Genomic DNA, 19,953 nt, shown 5'->3' on the forward strand with positions numbered 1-19,953 from the left:
GTCTCCTCAAGAAAAGAGCCAGGTTCTCTTGAGTGTAATAGATCAAAGAAATAGTAGTTTTCAAGGATATTTTCATGAAAGTGGTGTGATATTGAAGACTTCTTTCTTTTGTATTACCTGATAGCTGACATTACCATTAATCATGATCCAAGTTCTCTAAAATAACATGACAAACTTAATTACAAATAAGTTGGGTAAAGATCCCAGTATTTGTGCTTTGGCTGACTTGTCAGCTCTTTGTCCTTTGATCAGGAATGTGAAATGTGAATTGGCTAGTGAATAGTAAGAACTTATAGACTAAAAATCTGTCTAGTGTAAAGCTCATCACTGAATCAGTCTCTTGGGTAGCAATATTGAAGATCAAGTTATACTTCCTGTGTATAGGAAATTTTACTACAGAAGTGTTCAGATAAAGCTTATTTGGGTTGCTAGCTGGTTGCAAGGGAGGGAGAAAAAAAATTACTTGTTTTTAGTTCCAGAACCAAGACTAGAAATGAAGAAACAGTAACAAAATCTGAACAGCCTTTTCAGTTACCAATTCACACAGACACTTTAAAACTAAGATCATAAGCTTTGGTTTTTAATTTTTTTTCCAGTATTCTTGTGGCAAGAGTAATGTATAAATTAGAAAATTTAATATATCTGTATGGAGGATGCTTTTAGTTGCTGCGTGCAAAATAAGGATGAGGTTTTGTCCTTGGTTGGTTTTTTGGGGTTTTTTTCCGCCTTTTGTCATTTCCTCTAAACTGTGCTTGAAACAAATGAACTTGGGGAATAGACTTGGGGAATATTTCAGGGAGAAAAATGTCATCGTCTAGAGCTTGTAAGTACTGCTCCAGGTTTTTTTCTCCTATCACCTTCCCTTTTGCTTAGTTGTGTTCTCGGGGTTTGTGAGTGTGTTCAGTAAGTGTTGTTCTTGGAAGCAGTACCTGTGACACAAGTGTGCAGTAATACAAGTTACTGGGAAGAAATCTATAACTTTCCTGCATCTTACAAAGTTATCCCTGCTAAAGAAAGTTCCTGGTTTATTAAGGAACAGTGAAATGTCCCAGCATCCCCACCCACCTTGTCCTTCCCAAGTATTGGGATACATAAAAACAAATTACATGTGGATGTTAGCTTGGAGTAGGAAGGCAGGTGGTTTTCTTCATAGTCACTTCATGAAAGGTAAATGCATTCTGACAACTTTTATATAGGCCTTGTATTGACCTAGTTTTTAGTCTTGATTGACTGACCTGATCTCCTTCAGTGACAAGGTGACCCCCTTAGTGAATGAGGGAAGGACTCATCTTGTTTATATGAACTTCAGTAGAGCCTTTGGCACTGTTTCCCACAGTCTTCTGTAGAAACTGGCTGCTTATGGCTTGGACAGTGCAATCTTTGCTGGGTAAAAAGCTCTTTGGATGGCCAAGCCTGGATGCTGGTGGGAAATGGAATTAAATCCAGCTGGCCATTGATCACAGGTGGTATTCTCAAGGGCTCAGTATTGGGGATGGTTCTATTTAATGTTTTTATCAACAGCCTGTTTTAGGGATCAAGTGCTGCTTCAGTTAGCCTACAGCCTACAGACACCAAATTGGGTGGGAGTGTTGATTTGGAGGTCAGAAAGGCTCTACAGGGTTATCTGGACAGGATGGATTGGTAGGCTGAGGCCAGTGGTATGAGAGTGAACAAGTGTGATGTCCTGCCCTTGGATAAGAACAACTCCATGCCGTGCTACAGGTTGGGGGCAAAGTGGCTGGAAAACTTTCCAGAAGTAAAGGACCCAGGGGTGCTGGTTGACAGCAGCTGAACATGAGCCAGCAGTGTGCCCAGGTGGCCAAGAAAGCCAAGGGCATCCTGGCCTTTATCATCAATTGTGTGGCCAGCAGGACCTGGGAAGTGATTGTTTCCCTATACTCTTCACTGGTGAGGCTGCACTTGGAGTTCTGTGTCTAATTCTGGGCCACTCATGACAGGAAAGACATTGAGGTGCTAAAGCAAGTCTAGAGAAGGGCAAAAGAGCTGGTGAAATCCTATGAAGAGCATCTGAGGGAGCTGTGGTTGTTTAGTCTGAAGAAAAGGAGGCTTGGGGAAACCTTCTTGCTCTCCACCTGAGAGGAGGCTGTAGCTTCTTCTCCCAGGAAACAAGGGATACAACAAGAGGAAGTGGCCTCAAACTATTCCAGATGAGGTTTAGACTGGATATTCAGATAAATTTCTGTGCTAAAATAGTGGTCAGGCATCAAACCAGGCTGTCCAGGGCAGTGTTGGAACTCTGAAGATATTTAAAAGATGTGTAGATGTGGCACTAAGGGACATGGTTTAGTGATGTGCTTGGCTGAATCCATAGTCTACAGTAGCAGCAATTACAGTAAAGTGAGTGAGTGCCACTGACAAGCCAGCCAAGCTTGCCAGCACGGATGGTGTGTGTGTCTGCAAGGGGGAGATGGGAGGAGCTGAGTTTTGGGGTGACCAAGTGGGTCTGGATGTCTGCCAGGGACACAGGAGGATCTGGAAGTCTCCATCATGAGACTGCTGGTGAATGTGTTAATTTACTTTTTTCTGTTTCAGGGCTGTCCTGGTTTTTTTCTGTGTTCAGTTATTAAGATACAGCTACCTGTTTTATTGATGGTGGAGTACTGGTGCCATCTGGCGGTGTTAGGACATTCCCAGGAATGAGAAAAAATACTTGTGAGGAATTCTACTGAGATGTGAAAAATAGCTGGCATGATACTAAAAAAGTACACAGATATATTTTCTGCCTTAGCAAGTAATTATTTTCTTGAACTGAGTAGTAAAAATCTGTACTTGTACTCATAACTGGGTTTGCTACAGCAAATTTTAATCTTTAATCTATTTCTTTCTATTCAACAGAAAGGTTTGTTTCTAGTAGCTTCTTTTATGAAACAGTGCTTTGCAAACAAACATAAAGGAGTTTTATTGGAGCTTACAATATTTTAAAACTCAATTTGAAAGGCAAGTTATCATCTGTTACTGCATTTTGCTAAACCCTCTCACAAGCCTCTCACTGGCAATGTTTGAAGTCACTGTTCTCTTTTATAAGTCGCTTATATATTGTTTCAAAGTAAAAGTTCAACAACATACATCTGACAACAGTTGAAATAAAAAACTTTGGTATCTGAAACCAAAGAAACCACAATACTATTTTCTTTGTCCTTCCATCTGATGAAATTGTGTCCTGCATCTTAAGTTGCTAACATAGGTAATATCCTTCTTTAGTATACTGTACAGGCTGTATTGACATTTCTAGCAATGGAAGTAGGACTATGACTGCTTCTACAGTTCTCTTGAAGTAAATTTCTGACTAAGTATATTGCCCTATAATGGAAAAACTTGCAAAAGAGGAAGGAACTTTATTTTAAGCTGGTGAGGCTTTTTAATTAATTTCATTTACCTGTTATTCTTCATCTGTTGCAGGTCAGTATATTATTCTAGTAAGTTACTTTTAAATAAACTTCATTATGGAACAGAAGTCTGTCTATTCAGTCATTAACAACTGCTATCTTTCTATTGTGGCTGGTCAGACTAACAGACTATTTTTGTTTCAGTCCAGCTAGTTGAAAAAGACAGATTCTGTACTTGTATCTCTTCATAATCTCTGACCATACTACACTTTACTTGCATTGTGAATTAGATTTCGTTCTAATAACTAATTGCATTAGTTCTCTCTTTACATGGTTGCGCTCACAATATCACAAGCCATTTTTTAATTCTGGCTTTATGGAATAAGCTGTTTCCAGGCCTGTTTAGCTAGCACAGTTTGTGGAATTAGATCGAAGTAGCTTATAATACTTAAGAATTTAATGTCAGTATTTTAATCAATGTTTAAAATGTTAATTTATCCGTTTTGCTCGTCATCTTTGGGGAGAATGAAACTGATTGCCATAGCAAGGGCTGTATTCTTTTTCTGCACTTTAATCCTGCTGGTTGAAAATCTAGGTTTGTCTATTGAGTTTCACCAGTGTGCAGTTAGTAGCAAAGTGAAATGCTTATGCCTGATATAAGCCACACAATCATAAGCATCAGATTTGAAAATTTTCTTCTCCACAGTTAGTTTTGAATCTGAACAAAGTTGTATTGTTGTAATGCTTTGATCTTAGAGCTGTGACTCTCACCTTAAATACACTGTCCTTGTGAGTTGAGGTACACCTACTGCTTCCAGTACTGTTGTCATTCAGCTTTCAGTGCTGTATGACTTTAGTGCCTTTCAGTAATTATTCAGCAAAATTGTTATTATGTGCTACATTTAGCAACCTTATTTTCTCCAAGGTTGCCCCACTGTGAGTATTATACTTCTGCTTTTTAATGAATTAACATTATTGTGCTATATTTCAGCAAAAGAAAAATGTGTATGCTTACTCTGTTAAAACAGAGCAAAGTTATAATGGTTTGTAGATCTGCCATTCACTTTGGTTCTAGATTTGTACCTGGCAAGAATAACTTCCCGTTTTGCTTTACAAAGCTAGGTGGTACAAACAACAGTTACAGTTTGATAATCTGACAAGTTGTTAAGAGCAATCACAGCACTTAAGAAATCCTTCAAAGAAAATATTAGTACTCACTTCTACTTTATTACAGTATCGATAGAATGATCCAATTGCCCAGTCTCCAGCAATCATCTACATCTAAAAGGGAACTGAATTTCCTTGTCTTTAGTTTTCAAAGTACGTCACTATGACCCTGTAACTAGAACAGAAAGAGTATGGTGATGGTTTAGAACCAGTCTGATTGTTGGGTTTTTTCTCACAAATTGAGTGCCACTTGCATCTTTCACAAGAACCAAAGTGTAACCTTGTCCTCTTCCAGCAGCAGTGACAGAAGATGCATGGTAAGTCGTTTTTGAAGACTTACCCAAGTTCATGTTGTGATGTGCTTTTGGAGTGGTGATAAGCCTCGGAGTTGGTTTCTTTAGAAGCAGAGTCTGTTCTCCACATTTTGCTGGAGAAGTAGATCTTTTATATGACAAAGTATTATGGAGTTTATTCTGCTATTTGAGAGGCTTTGTGTCGTCAATGGGGATCTTTTTTTGTGAATTCTAACAAAAGAGCATCTCCTGCAACACTGCATTGCTTTCAGTTAAGAGTAATTTTCTGTTTTGAATTCAGTCAAAAAGTTCACATTGGAACTGCAAAGAGATTTTTGTTGGCATTGTTCTGGAGTTTTTATCAAGTGCTAACATTAGCGTCTTGTTTTGTCATTGTTTACGTAATTCCATTAGTAATATAACAGCAAAATCAGTTATATTGCTATGCTTATGTAGGCTATGCCCTTGATTTTTTGGAGCAGGAAAATGGAATTATTAATACTCTTTACCTGTCTCTGTAACAGCTGAATCTTCACTGTGTGAATCAATAAGAAAAATTACTTCTTCTGTCAAATCTACATATTTAGGTGAGATTGCATCACCTTTAGCCAAAGAATAAAGGTCTTCTTCTTTTATTATTTCTTTTAATATAATTTTATTCTGACAAATACCTAGAGATTCTGGAAAGACTAGTCATTTCCTTGAAAGTATTTTCAAAGATTAAGATACAAAGAGCAGATTACTTGAAAACAAAGCTTGAAAACTGAGACTGCTGCTAATCCAAATGGGCATCTTCAATTCAAAATATTTTCTTTTCTTACAGATTTTCTAGTGCACAGGTTGTTGTTCAAGAATTCTGCTTATTTATTTGTTTATTTTCCCTGTAACTTAGGGAGAGAATGAATTCTTTATTTTTCCATCACACGGTAACAGGACTTCTTAGGACTTCTTAGGACTTCTTTTCTGAGCAATTTTCCTTGTCTGGTAGGAGGCTGTGTTAAATCTTTTTTTCCTTTCTTTTTCCCGAGGATCAAATTTTTTTCCCCTTTTCTTCCTTACAAGTGCTTCTACCCTACTATTATCTTAAATTACTAGAGATGCCGAAAGACTTAGGTGAATTTAGTGAGCTGAGTATTTCTTTGTGGCAGCTGTATTTTGAGGAATTTTGGATATTAACTTTCAGACTATTTTTCTGTCTTTTCAGGTCTCTGGATGGCAGACTCTGAAAAGAAATGCTGTTTTAAGAGGTATGCCTCATGTAGGCCAAAGTATTCTGGACTGGTTTCTATATAAATGATAAGGCTGTACTTCTGAGAAGTCCCTCTGCTGATCCTCTCTATAATCTTGCATGAATAATAGTTTCAGTGCTGACATCTCTCTGAAATGTGAAAGCTTGTACCAAGATATGCAGGCTTGTCTGGTCAGGGACACAATTTTAGTAGAGAGGTCAGTAATTGCTTGATCATCTTAAGACAACCTTGCCTTAGTGGACGAAGTGGATGAAGCACAAACAAAACAAGTTCACTTTCTGGAATGTGCATATCCCCTTCCAGCCTCTCCTGACTCTGTGTAGACACACAGAGTGTGGGTTCATTTGTTTGCTTGTTTTTTAATTTGGAATATAGTCCAGAATTTGTAAATGTCCTCACTGCCTTTTTGGTGTTTTGTAAGACTTCCAGACAGTGAGAGGCTGACACAGTGCCAACAGTGTGGTTTAAAATAACATCAGCTGGAACCAAGATGAAGAAATACTAAGGTTTTTGCAAATCATCTTTTTTCATGTTAGCTGAATGTTTGGAACATTTTCTCTGTTTGTTTGGGGTTCCATGTTCCAGCACTGAAAGAGTCTCTTCTCTCTCCATTGTTGGTATGTTGTTTCTGAATAATTCATTGCTTGGCAGCTGTTAAGAAAACAGTCTTTTCAAAATGGAGTTTTCCTACCGGGTCTCCCATCCATTTCAAGCAGATGCGGTGGCATATGTTAGAAAAGTAGGCTTTGTCTTTCTAAGAGAAGGAATGGTGTATTTTCTTACCTTAACTTTTTAAAATAGAATCTCTCAATTCTTTTTACACCCTTTGGAGGGCTTCCTATTTCTCTAAAGCAGTTTAGTGCTGATTTGTTCTGCCTCCAGAATAATAACCAGGATGAAGTACTTACAACTTGGGGTAAGAAGTAGCTCTTTAGCTGTTGAGTAGAATTTGGTATTGCTCTTTTTTATGCAGTGTTTACAGAAGTCTTTAAGAAAGTGATGCTAAGAATTAGGGAAGGTGCCATTGCTATTTTCAACACAATCTGTGGACAGAAATCAAGATTGGGGCACTGCACAGCTCTTGGAGGTGCACTCTTGTAGGATGAGAGGCATTGTACCCAAGTTGCAGTGCAGGAGATTCCTATGATACAGTAGGAGCATTTTTCGCCAGTGAGAGTGGTTGGGCCCTGGAACAGGTTGCCCAGAGAGGCTGTGGAATCTTCATTCTTGAACATTTTCTGAGTGAAGCAGGAATATCCCACTGTAACTCAATTTAAGTGGGCCCGCTTTGAGTGTAAGGTTGAGTTAGAGCAGCTTGGAGAGGTTACTTCATTATGACCATAACATTATCCTATGAATCTATGTAACATGCTGAAGAGACACTTTTTAGGTTATTATTTGAGCAGGTAAATCTCAGAAGAACTAACAATTTAATTTAGAAGAACAAAAGAATTTTTGTGTTACAGAGATTTGCCTTTCTTGGCTTTGGCTTTCTGAAAACTAAGTTAAGGTGTGGTAGTTTCTGTTGTCTCCTCACTGCTGTGAGGGTTTAGTGGGAGCCTGAGGTTTGCAGTGTTCAAATCAGCTATTAGGTTTGGAAAATGATATTATAAATGTTCAGAATTAGGTCTGTCCTCTGAATTTACCTGTTTTTATATAGATTGGTAGCTTCCTGTAAAACTTTTGCTTCTGAACTCTTCTGTGATCCTGTGAAAGATTTAGAAGCTCTTGAGGATGCGTAGTCTACAGTGAATGATGGGTCACATTACAAAATAAGACAAATGTACATAGTCTCTTTTAGAGGCTTTCTGTTCTTAGTAAATCCTGCGCAGTCTAGTGAGTCTCTGTAAAAAATAGGAATTCAAATCTTCAATTGGAAGATATGGTTTTGGTCTGATTTTTTAAATATATTTTTGGGCAAGAAGGTATCAGCCTAGGTTGTGCTTTGGAAAGGTAAACTTATCGCCTATTATTGCTTCAAGCCAGTGTGTGTGACCTTAATGGCAACCTGATTGTGTGTGTTTTCTTTTTACAGCAGCAGTTTTAGATGCTGAGCTCATGCTAACTTCATTGAATTGGTGTCTCTGTGATTATGATTGTCTAACAATCGTCAGCAGCTTGAGGTCAGTCAATATAGTAAGAAGTTGAGCTTGCTTATTACATGGATGGGCTGAGGTTTTAAATTCACAGGATCCTATGATAGGATCATATGATAGGACATAGAAAAGACATCAGGAGATCATGTCCTTCATGTAATGTGGGTACCTGTAACACGACCTGAGGGAGTGGCATGACCTGTCTCAGGGGAGATAGGTTAGCTGTTGGGGAGAGGTCCTTCCCTCCGAGGGTGGTTGGGCACTGCAACAGGCTCCCCAGGAAAGTGGTCACAGCACCAAGCCTGACAGAGTCAAGAAGCGTTTGGACAATGCTGTCAGGCACATGGTGTGATTGTTAGGGATGTCCTGTGCAGGGCAGGGTTTGGACTTGACAATTCCATGGGTCTCTTCCAACTTAGGATATTATAAATAATCCAGCTGTTCAAAGCAGAGTAAACAGAGGTCAGACCAAGTGGTGGCACAGTGTGTTATCCAGATAACTCTGCTTTTAAGCAGCACGTTTTCTTGGGAATGTGTATTTAGACTTCTGTGGGTTTTGTTTTTAAAGTTACATTGCTTGTTTTGGAGGTGTGTAAATTCATTTTTGGCTTTCTTTTCAGCATATAATTGTTTGAGAGATGGGAAGATGAGTTATGTGAAAGAGATCACCTGGAATTCTGATTTGACAAATGCAGCTTTTTCAAAGGGAAGGTGTTTAAGAGAGACCTGGATTTGTCTGGAAAATAGAAACATAGATTGTGTGATTAGTCAAAATTGATGTTTTGGATGTTGTATAGTCTTACTGTTTGGTTCCAGTTTCTGTGAGATTACTGGCATGGATTAATTGCAAGTGTAGAAGCTGTCAGTAGCCTAAGCAGAAGGATGTCACTTCATTCAGAATGCTTCAGAGGAATCCAGCACCTGGCAAACATGCTTTGCTTCTTTTACGTTACTACATGTTGATATGCCAAAAGTAGCTCTTTGAGAGTCTACATAATAATACAAACAGATGCTAAGACTTCTGAAGGACACTGAGATTTTGTCAAGAGACATGTCATCTTGTGTTCATGGGAGGCCAGCAGTTAAAAAAACCTAATGTAGTCTTCAGTTGCTTGTTCGATAAACTCAATATTTGCATGTTTGATAAACTCATATAAACTGAATTTTTGAGGGTGATTAGACTGAAGTAAAATCTTAAATATTTGAGAAATATATTTTTAATTCATTTCTGTACTCTGAATGTTGAAGTAACGGATAATCTTTATAACAACCTGGGGTTGAGATAACATAGAAATAGGACTTGGCATATCAATTATGATATACTTGTCAGCATTAATGTCTTGGGAGTATTTTGTACCTTGTGCTTGCTTCTAATCTCCAGATCTAATGCACATTTTTTCTCCTGAAGCAGTGTACTTCAGATTATATATGATTACTTAAAATAAGTTCGATGTGGGTTTTTTTGATGGGGTGGCTTGGCTGTCTTATATGATAAAAATGGTGCTTAACTTTAGTTTGGTGGTAGGCTGTAGAAATATGGGTATCTTGGGATGCCTTCCAAGGAGCAAATGTGTGGTTCAAGTATCCTAGTACTCCTTCTGAGCTGATAGTTTAATTATTCCTGATAGGAGCATGAAAAACATCTGTATTAGCCACCTATCCACATGGAGTTTCTTCTTAAGCATTGTGAGTGGTAGCTTAGCTTTGTATTTCCTAGTATGACTGTGTATCATCTTCAAATGCAATAATAATGAGAAAAAAAGTAGTTGATGATGAAATGTGCAATTATGTTATTTACGTCCCCCTGAAGTGATACAAAACAGGCAGGTGATCAATGTGGAATTACTTTACATAATGTGGAATTACTTTATGTTTTTAATTAGTTGCTATGATTAGTGAATTTAATTTCATGTATGAGGTTGTAACATTAGTGCCTCTATTTTTTCTTTATATGTGTCATTAGTTCTGCTAAAATTTTCTTTCTATTTCCCTCTAGGAAACTATTCAAGTTTTCTGCAAAATCTGAGTATTTATGCTATCTGACTGAACTAACATCTTGGTAATATACCATTTTTTGCAAGCTTCTCTCTACCTTTCTAAATAGATATGAAGTGATCTGGCCTTTTTAAAATTTCATTTTTATTAATTTTTTGATTTTTAGTAAGTCCTCTTGTTACAGGTTAACTGTTTTTAAAAGTGAGAGAGGCGTTCGAAGTTCTTTTTCCCAGGAGTAGAGGACATGAGTCACAATTGTACAAAACACAGGGTTAGATAAAGTCTGACACTGATAGCTTGCTTACAGACCTTAAAAGTTGTATTGTTTATTGGAGATTCAAGGTGTGCTGAAGCAAATATGTCTGGATCTCTGCATGAGCAGAGAAGAGATCCTTTTCCTGTTTTCGTAGCTGCAAGAAGGCAGCATAGGACAGGCCTTCTGAAGAAATGTCATATTGTTGGTTTTATCACCTTTTGAAGCTGAGGTGTCTACTGCCCTGGAAAGACCTGTTACCTTTCTGTTGTTTCTTCCAATAGTTCTTATTTTCAGTCCTTTAAACATCTAATGGGGGAGACTTTCTGTCGTCCTTGAAAGGTGTATGAAACTTCTGTAAGGTTGATTTGATAGGCTCGATTTTGATGTTCTAGAAGATACTAATTTTTCAAGTGTGAAAATATGCATGACTTTTTTCCTATTAAGTTGGAAAAGTGTGTATTGTTCTTGCTATCCTCTTTTTTTTTTTTTTTTTTCCCTGGCACAATGGACTTTATTACTATTTTGTATTATTTTTGCCTTAGTTCCATCTATGGTTCCATCATTGTTCTCATAACATTATACCCAATCTGATTTGTTTGTTTGTAGATGATTCTTCTAGTGTTAGTGTTTATGTGTACTGTCATGAGGAAAAATTGTAATTTTTTCCTTGAAAATAAACAACTTCTTTGCTTCAGATTTCACTGTTAAGACTTTGGCTCTTCTGTCTTAGTAGTGCTTGGATTCTGCCTGTGGTTATCCTGAACACCTTCTTCTAAATTCCTGCATAGACAAGTAACTAGAGTTGTACTGATTCTGCCTTTTTCAGGATCTGTGTAGGCTAATTTCTCTTTTGTCTGTCATTAATTGTGCTTTTTAGCATGCTTACTTTCTATTTAACTGGTGGCTTGATGCCATCCCTTGAGCTCTTCTTGAAGTATGATGTTGAGTAGCTCTCCTCAGCACCACAGAAACCTACATACCTCGTGTCATAGCTTTTAACTGATGACCTCATACACTAACTTTTAAAGATTTAATGTGTGTCTGGTTTTCAGAGGGTTGAAAATAATTCTACAGTAAAGAAAATAATTCAGTTTCTGAGTATAGATTCTCACCTATTTTTGCTACTGCAAAACCAAGCTGCTCTTTTATTCTTCTGTAATGGGAGGTCACAAGGTTTATAACTAAATCTCAAATATGATAAAACAAGCTTCATTTTTTTGCTATTGTTTACTTCTTAACCATGAGAACTGGAAGTCTTCCTAATCTTTTTTGTATAGGACAATGCGGAGTTGAATGGGTGGGTGTTGAATATGTTTCTCCGTAATTTAAAGTGGAACGCAATGGGACTTCTCTACACTGGAATAGTTCAGATTGGTGTGGAAGTTTGGTAGTTATTTTTTCTTAGTATCGCTTCACTGAACATAGTGGAAAAAAAGACAGAATTAAAGATCAGACAACCTTCTTGCAATATTTCTGTGTGAAACTTGAGGAACATGTGTCACCATTCATATTTTGAAATGTTTTCCCATCTGAGCTAGATGAAAACCAGTGTTTGTGAGCCAGGGACAGTAATATCACTTTAAAGGAAAACAGTGTAATTTAGTGACTTCTGCAGTGTGAGAACTAAATGTAGTAGGTTGTAAGCAAGTATAGCCTGCTCTGTTAGTTAACTAGAATGCTGGTCAGGTTCTGGTAACAGTACAATTTTCAAAATACTTTGGAAAACATAATGCAGCTGTGTTTAAAAAAATAACAGTTTATTTCTAAAGGCATGGGCTTTGTGTGGTATTTTCTCTCTAAGCAATTGGGGTTGCTGCAAAAAAAGTTAAATGAGCTTTTTCATTTTTGATTTCTAATTTTTTTTTTTGTTTTAAAGATGTTTATGCCATCCCATGCTCAAAAGAGAGGAAAAATGTCTAGTTCAAGTTTTAGCACAACAAACTGCTCCTCTGCCAATGAAATTATTTTAATCTGTGATGTAGTCTTTAAAAGGGATTTCAGAAAGTTTACTTTCAGCCCCATTACTGAGAGACAGATTCAAAATTAAGCTTTAACATAGTGACACAAGACAAACACTTGAAAGTGTGGTTAAACCTAACAGTTGACTTTTCAATTGTCAAAACACTTTCGAATCTAAAATTACTTAGAGGATTTTTTCCCTCTATATTTCATGAGTTTTCCATCACTACTAGACCGAATATGATGACTCAAGTTACCAGGATAATAGGGTTTCACCTTAAATCTGAGTCCATTGGTGGGTAAAGGAACTTACTAGTAGAATACTGGAAGGGCCATTTTCTATGCTCTTGCAGTACTGCCTTGCAGAACAGTGTGGGGTTTACATTGTTCAGTTTCTGTGAGGTGACATAAAAGGTAGTGCCACCACTGAGCGCGCACGTCCGTGTACGTTGTACGAAGGTCTGAAGCTGGGTTAACACCAGTTAATCATTTATTCCCAAATAGCTACAGCTGTGTTACTTTATGATATGTCTCTTCCACAGACACCAAAGATGCTAACAAGGAAGATTAAGCTTTGGGACATTAACGCCCATATAACCTGTCGTCTGTGCAATGGATACCTGATTGATGCTACTACTGTAACAGAATGCTTGCATACTTGTAAGTACAAGTATAATTAAGTTAAAGTTCCTGGCTTGGTTTTTGTGGGGCTTTTTTTGGTGGTGTTTTTTTTGGTGGTGTTTTTTTTGTTTGTTTGTTTGTTTGTTTTTTGTTTTTAACTTATATTCAACATGTTGTAATAGTTTTCAGTTGAAATTTAAAATATCTATTGTGCATTGGCCAAAATAGCATGTGCTTTACTAGACTGTTTTTCTTCAGCGGATGATTTGTTTTTTTAACAAAGTAAATGAAGGGAACATTAAAGCTGTGCTGTGTAAACTTGAAGGCATATACAATTAGTGGTAATGTCAATATTCAAGAATGCAGCCTGTCTTCACACTAAAGGAATGTGGAATACCTAGTTATCTCTTCTGTGACAGTTGATGTAGCATATTGGAAGGCAATTATTTGGTGACTGCGTCTCCATCATAAAAAGTGTCAGCAGACTTCTTCACCTTATATATCTGATAAAAGGGAAAGGGTATGCTCATGATGTGTCAGTGATTATGTTTTTTATTATATTCCATTTACGAGCTCTGTTTGTCAGCCTTGATGAATTTGTTGTACTTGTCATATGTCATTCTGGATATCCTCATAAGAACTAGGATCATAGGTTTGTCTTACGATTCCAAGAATCTTCCATGGTTCTAGAACCTGTATCCAATCCCCTGGCCATGGGCAGGGTCAGCATCTGTGGGATCAGCCCCATATAACCTGGCCTTGAATGCTTCCAGGGAGGGGACATCCACAGCTTCTTTGGGCAACCTGTGCCAGTTACCCTCACAGTAAAGAATTTTTTTTCTACTGTGTAATCTGAACCTATCCTTCTTCAGTTTGAAGCCATTCCCCTTTGTCCTGTCAGGACATGCCCCTGTACAAAGTCCCTCTCCATCTCACTTGTAGTGCCCTTCAACTTCTGGAAGACTGTGTTAAGGTCTCCCCAGAGCCTTCTTGCCTCATATCTCAATTTCCATAGTGTTGTTTTCAGAGCTAGACTTGTACTTAGTTTTGCCTGAATTTCTTTACTGCTTGCTAGTAAGAGGAATGTATACAAAACGAGTATCATAACCACTTAATATGGCTGACGGAGAGCTAGAGAGAGGTAATTTTTCATTATTCTTTACAAATAACACAAAACCTCAAAAATACCTCTCAGCTGATATCACTCATACCATCTCTTATATTTGCTTATGAAGGAACTAAGGAGATTAATCCACAGCGTTACAATGCTTGCTGAAAAAGCCAGGGAATACACCTTACAACCTTTTCCTGCTGCTTTTTTTGGGTTTTTTGGCTTGTTTCTCCCTTATTTTGACAGTTTATATTTTATGAATACTACTTCACTCTGCCCTGTAGAATTAGTTTTGTGAGAAGAGGTACAGGACCTTGTCTTTCTAACAAAACTTCATACATTGGCATTGCTTGTATTGTATAAGATAATGCTAATAATGTATGTTCCTGAAAAAGCATTCTCGCAAAAACTATCATGAAATTACCCTGTCTGCTGAGATAGTGAATTCTCTTCTAAATTATACCACCTTGAAATTTTCATTCTGATCTACTCAGAACTGCAAATTTTTCTTCTCAAATTTTCTCTAATTTCCTGATATTCAGCCATTCAAAGAGTCTTCAGTAGTAAATGAAGTTCTTGAGTCCTTTAGTGAAAATAATTTGGAGGACCAAGGCCAGTCCTCTGGATAAACAGGGCACATTTTTGTAAAACTGAATTCAGGAGAAAACAGAGTGGTTTTGTTTTCTTTTTTCCTTATTTCCCTGCTGTGGTTTGAGCTTGTTGGTGATGAGTAGGCCTTTTAAGTCAGTTGCTAAAAACTTCATTAGTACTAACAGTCTTAAGTATTTTTTTTTTGTAACCGTTACTTGATGAAAATTTTAGGCTAGATAATACATGCAGGTATTGTTAAACTTTGTGATTGTAATGTCAGTTTTGTTAGTGTTTACATGTGAAAGCTGCCCTTCTACATTATGAAAGGGAAAACTTCACATTGTGAAAGGTATCGTCTTCTGGATTCATCAGGATGATAAAAAGTCAACTTTAACCAGATACAGAAATGAAAAAAGTCAAGAGAAGCAAAACTTAAAATAAAAAAATGAGCATTAGTCTTGCCTCTTCCTGTTCTGATGAAGCCTCTCTGATGTGTTTAAGAAATCAGAAAATGTACAGCTCAGTTCATATCCACAATCAGTGCCCGCATATCTGGGTAAACAGAGATAAGATACTGGAAAATCAAGGTAATAGAAAATTCTAGTAATATTGTTTCAGTCCATTGAACAATTTCCATGTTGTCTGTCCGTTACTCCAAAGACTTCCAGTTTCAGGAGAGTTTATTAATCCCAACCTAACCCCAGAAAAAAAGAATCTATAGAAGAATCTAAAGAATTATAAGCCAGCTAGTGGCATTTATTTTGATGTTGTGCTCAGACTGAAACCTGCCAGAACATTAGCCAGCTTATGACCAATTCATTTTAGGAGGAGTTAGTGTTTACCTAGTCCAAGCTGGAAGATGTGCTGACATAGGATGATGTTTTAGATATTATAGAATCATAGAATGCTTTGGGTTGGAAGGGACCCAAAAGTCACCACTGCAATGGGCAGGGGCATCTTCAGCTGCATCAAGTTGCTCAGAGACCTTGATGAAGCTGTGCTGGCTGTCTGGAATCACCTCCCTGTCCTCTAAGTGCCTTAGCACCACTTCTAGGGAGATCTTCTCCATGATCTTCCCAGGTACAGAGTTAAGGCAGACAGGTTTCCAGGTCTCTCCCTTTCTGCCACTTCCTAAAAGTGGAAGTAATGGTTTCATTTTTCTGGTCACCAGGGATTTCACCTGTTTGTCAGGACTACCGTGTGAGTGGCTTGGCAGCTACATCAGACGATTCAAGACCCTGGGACATGTCTCATCAGGTCCCAGAGATTTAGGTGTATTCACATTCCCAGTGTTCATGAGTTTGTTCTTTTCATACAGTGGAAAGGACTTTTATGCCCCCAGTGCCTCCTTTGCGGTTCCACTGTGTGAGAGCTGCAGGAAGAGAAATTACTAGAAAAGACTGAGGCAGAAAAACTGAGTACCTCAGCCTTCTTCTTGTCCATTGTTACTGGCTTGCCAGTCATGTTTATGTGGCAGAAAATACACATTCTTTGACGTTTTTCTGACTTACTTATAGAAATCCTTGTAATTCTTTGTATTCTTTGCCCAGTTCAGCTTCAGCTGTAATTTGGCTTTTCTGACCCCTCCCTACACAAATTAGCAACATCCTTATACGTTTTCCAGGATACCTATCCCTGCTTCCTCTGTCAGATTCTGCTTTTATTGACTTACTAGGAATGGAATTTGGCTTCTCTTTTGCAAATGGATCTACTGTTCTGGCACTCTGCTGGAACAAACTTCTGTGCAAGATGTGTGCTTAATGTGCATAGCTGTGAGGCTTTGTCTAACCTCTGCCACAAACAGTGCTGTTATCCTGGGTGTGTAAATACAAAGCACAGTGCAAAGTTATAATGCTTAATTTACTGTTGCTTTATTTTTTTAAATTATCAGTGTTTATGTAATTGTACTATCTTCTTGTTTGAGAGGTAGATGGCACTATAGTTACAGAAATCCTCTCTTTTTGTGTGATAAGTGCATTGATACCAAGACTACATGAACTAGTGCACTTCAAATAAACCTCCCTGCTTTTCTTCATACCCTTTTCAGTTGTAACTTCAGGTGGGTGAGGATATCATACAGTAGTGTATTTTATGAGTACTGTTTTGGGGCAGGACAGAGGAGAGTGGTGTATAAATAGTTTACTTTGGAAAGAGATGGGTAATTGTGTGTGTGCGCATATAGAAACATGCAACTTAATAGTGAATGACTGCTTTAGCAACACCTAGCAGGACATTTTACTGAGGGTCTGTGACAATGTAATTTGTTTTCTGGTGGAAGTTTACCTGTAGTGTACTCTGTGGAAGTTAGTATTAAAATAACACCCAGATATTCACTTTCCTGCTTTGGAATTTTTTTTTTGTGCTGACTTTATTGCCACCAAACACATTTGGTCTGTATGTGGCCATGGTTAAAGCAAATACGTTTTGTCAAGTATCTTAATGGCAAATAGTTCCTGTAGTGTCATCCATGCACGCTGAATGTTGACCTGCTAGAAACTGTTTTTCTAGTAAATTTCAAAGTGGGACTTTGTGTTGTATGCTGTGTTAAGAAGGTTTTTGATATGTATGGATACTTTAATTTTTGTGCATCCCTTCCCTGTATCAAGAAAATTAATGAAAGGTACTGGAAACTGTATTCTGCAAGATTAGACATGCATATATGATGTAAATTTCAGTAATGTGCATTCTGTGACTGTATAAAACCAGACTTTTATTATGCTACTTTTGTATGCTACTTTTACTCCTTTTTAATTGTGAATGTCTTTATTACTAGTCTGTAGAAGCTGCCTAGTAAAATATTTGGAGGAAAACAACACCTGTCCAACCTGTAGGATTGTTATACATCAGAGCCACCCATTACAGTATATTGGGTAAGTATAAAAGCAGAAGTGCAAGTAGCTTCACTCTAGACTGGTTCATCCCCTTTGATACAGTATAGCTTCTCCTGAAATTTTCATTCTTGCTTGTCAGCATTTTGAACATTTAAAAAGAAGTTTGAAGGAGATTGAGGAGGAGATGCAGGATTAAATTTCTGCTGTGAATTTGCAAGGCCTTACCATGGCAGCTTGTTCCAGACTTAAAAACAAGTGAACTATACACTTAAATGTTTAATTTTGGTGTGATTTTTAATTGAATTTAGTAATTTCTCATTTTGTATGCTTGGATTGGAAAAGTTTTATATATGAAGCATTTGTGGGAATTACACTTTTACAAAATTATCAAAAATTAGTCTCAGTTATGCTTTTCAGCATCTGACAGGAATGAGAGAAATAATTTTCAGCTTTATTGCTCAGTTAATCTTTCAAAGGTCTGCTTAGGTCATAGGAAGAGATAAGAATGTCATAGAATCATCATAAAATGGTTTGGGTTGGAAGGGACCTTTGAGATCATCTAGTTCCAATTGCCCTGCTGTGGACATGGACACCTTTTACCGGGACCAGGTTTCTCAAAGTTCCATTGGACGAAACATTTCTGGGGGGTGGGGTATGTACAACCTGGGCACCCTCTTCCATCCTTGCTACTCTCACTGAAGAATTTCTACCTGTTTTCTAACCTACACCTGCCGTCTCTTAGTTTAAAACCATTCCCCCTTGTCCTTATGTCTGCATGCCTATGTAAATAGTCTGTTTCCATCCTTCTTGTGGGTTCCCTGCATGTACTGGAAGGCTGCTCTGAGGGTTCTCTGAAATCTTAGTTCTCCAGGCTCTACAGCCCCAACTCTCTCAGCTTGTCCTCACAGAAAAAGAGGTCCATTGCTCTCATCACTTTCATGGCTCTCCTCTGGACTCACTCCAACAGATCCTTCTTATCTAGGGGCTCCAGGGCTGAAGGCAGTGGTGTAAGTGGGGTCTTTGCAGGCAGGGTAGAAGGACAGAATCACTTGTTTCAATCTTCTGCTAAGTTTCTTTTGGTGCAGCCCAGGATGCAGTTGTCTTTCTGGATTGCAAGTGCACATTGCCAGGTCATGTTGATTTTCCCATTTGTTAACACCCCCAAGTTCTGCTTCTCGGAGCTGCTCTCAATCACTGCTCTGCCCAGCCTGTATTTGTGCTTGGGATTACCCCAACCCAGGTGCAAGACCTTGTACTTGGCCATGTTGAACTTTGAGCTTCACATGGACCCACCTCCTAAGCATTCCTTCCTTCCAGCATGTCAACTGCCCCACAACTTGGTGTTGCTGGCAAATTTGCTGAGGGTGCCCTTGATCTCAGTGCCACTGATAAAGAAGTTAAACAGCGATGGTCCCAGTACTGACCCCTGAGGGACAGCACTTGTGACTGGTCCCGCCGTGGATACTGAACTGTTGATCACAACTCCTTTGAGTGCAACCATCCAGCCAATTCTGTATCCACCAGGGGCTGCATTGGTCAAATTCATGTCGCTCCAGTTAGGGACAAGGATGTTGTGCAGGACAGCATCAAATGCTTTGCACAAATACACGCAGAGGCCATGACTCACCCTTTCCTCATCCACTGTCTCTGTAACCTTGTCGTAGAAGACCACCAAATTTGTCAGACACGGTTTGCTCTTGGTGAAAGCCATGTTGGCTGTTGCCCGTCACCTCCTTGTTTGCCATCTGCATTTGCATGGTCAGACTTTTTGTTGGATTTTTTCCTCCTTTTCTTGTCAGACAAGACATTCTCTTTCTTCTCCTTGAGTTTTTTCTTTTCATTTTACTGCAGTGTAGTAACTTCTGCTGATGAAAATCCATTGTGATGGTGTGTCTGCACTAGCTGTTGCATATCAAGTAGTATTTGTCTTCTGTGATAAAGCATTTGTGTTTGTTCATAGCATTTTTCAATGTGCTTTTCTCTCTTGTCTAACAATTTCTGAAGCATTGGTTATAGCAAATGAGTCTGATTGCACTTTTACAGAAAACTGTCTGTATTCCACACACACACACACGTTGCTCAAGCTCATCTTCATTCAGGAGCCTGAAGCTAAGTATGCTGTCTCCACATTTATATAATACATTGATAATATCCTGTATGAATGTATAATTAGAGGGACAGGTAGATGCAAATAAGCAAGAATGAATAAATTATATGTAAGACAACATCTTTGCCTTGGTTCAAAAACCTGTTTTTGTGCAGAGAGTGGCCAGGAAACAACATGATACTGAGAACAGCTAGAAAGCATTTGTTATTTGTTTGTTGTTGTTGAATACACTTCAGCTTCAATGAGCTGCTTGAATTAGTTGTAAAATATTGCCCCATCAAAACTGAAACAGACTTTGTCCAGCCTACTTTTGAATATATTTACTTGCC

At 38.2% G+C, this 19,953-nt stretch overlaps 1 protein-coding gene across 12 annotated transcripts in view; it reads left to right on the plus strand.

Annotated features, from left to right (window-relative positions):
- PCGF3 (polycomb group ring finger 3) overlaps positions 1-19,953 on the plus strand; it is a 55,359-nt gene that overhangs the window by 21,663 nt on the left and 13,743 nt on the right. For 2 of the 12 annotated variants that reach the window (XM_063422376.1, XM_063422380.1), the window contains exons 2-5: positions 6,012-6,054; positions 8,093-8,180; positions 12,906-13,023; positions 17,460-17,556. In XM_063422376.1, the coding sequence (XP_063278446.1) occupies positions 12,915-13,023; positions 17,460-17,556 (206 nt within the window). In that variant the 5' untranslated portion in view covers positions 6,012-6,054; positions 8,093-8,180; positions 12,906-12,914. Of the gene's footprint in view, positions 1-6,011; positions 6,055-8,092; positions 8,181-8,773; positions 10,213-12,886; positions 13,024-17,459; positions 17,557-19,953 lie in introns of those variants that run through there. The other 10 variants (XM_063422375.1, XM_063422379.1, XM_063422386.1 and 7 more) reach the window with 8 other exon arrangements.

Source organism: Prinia subflava, chromosome Z, assembly GCF_021018805.1.
Source record: "Prinia subflava isolate CZ2003 ecotype Zambia chromosome Z, Cam_Psub_1.2, whole genome shotgun sequence".
NCBI lineage: Eukaryota > Metazoa > Chordata > Aves > Passeriformes > Cisticolidae > Prinia > Prinia subflava.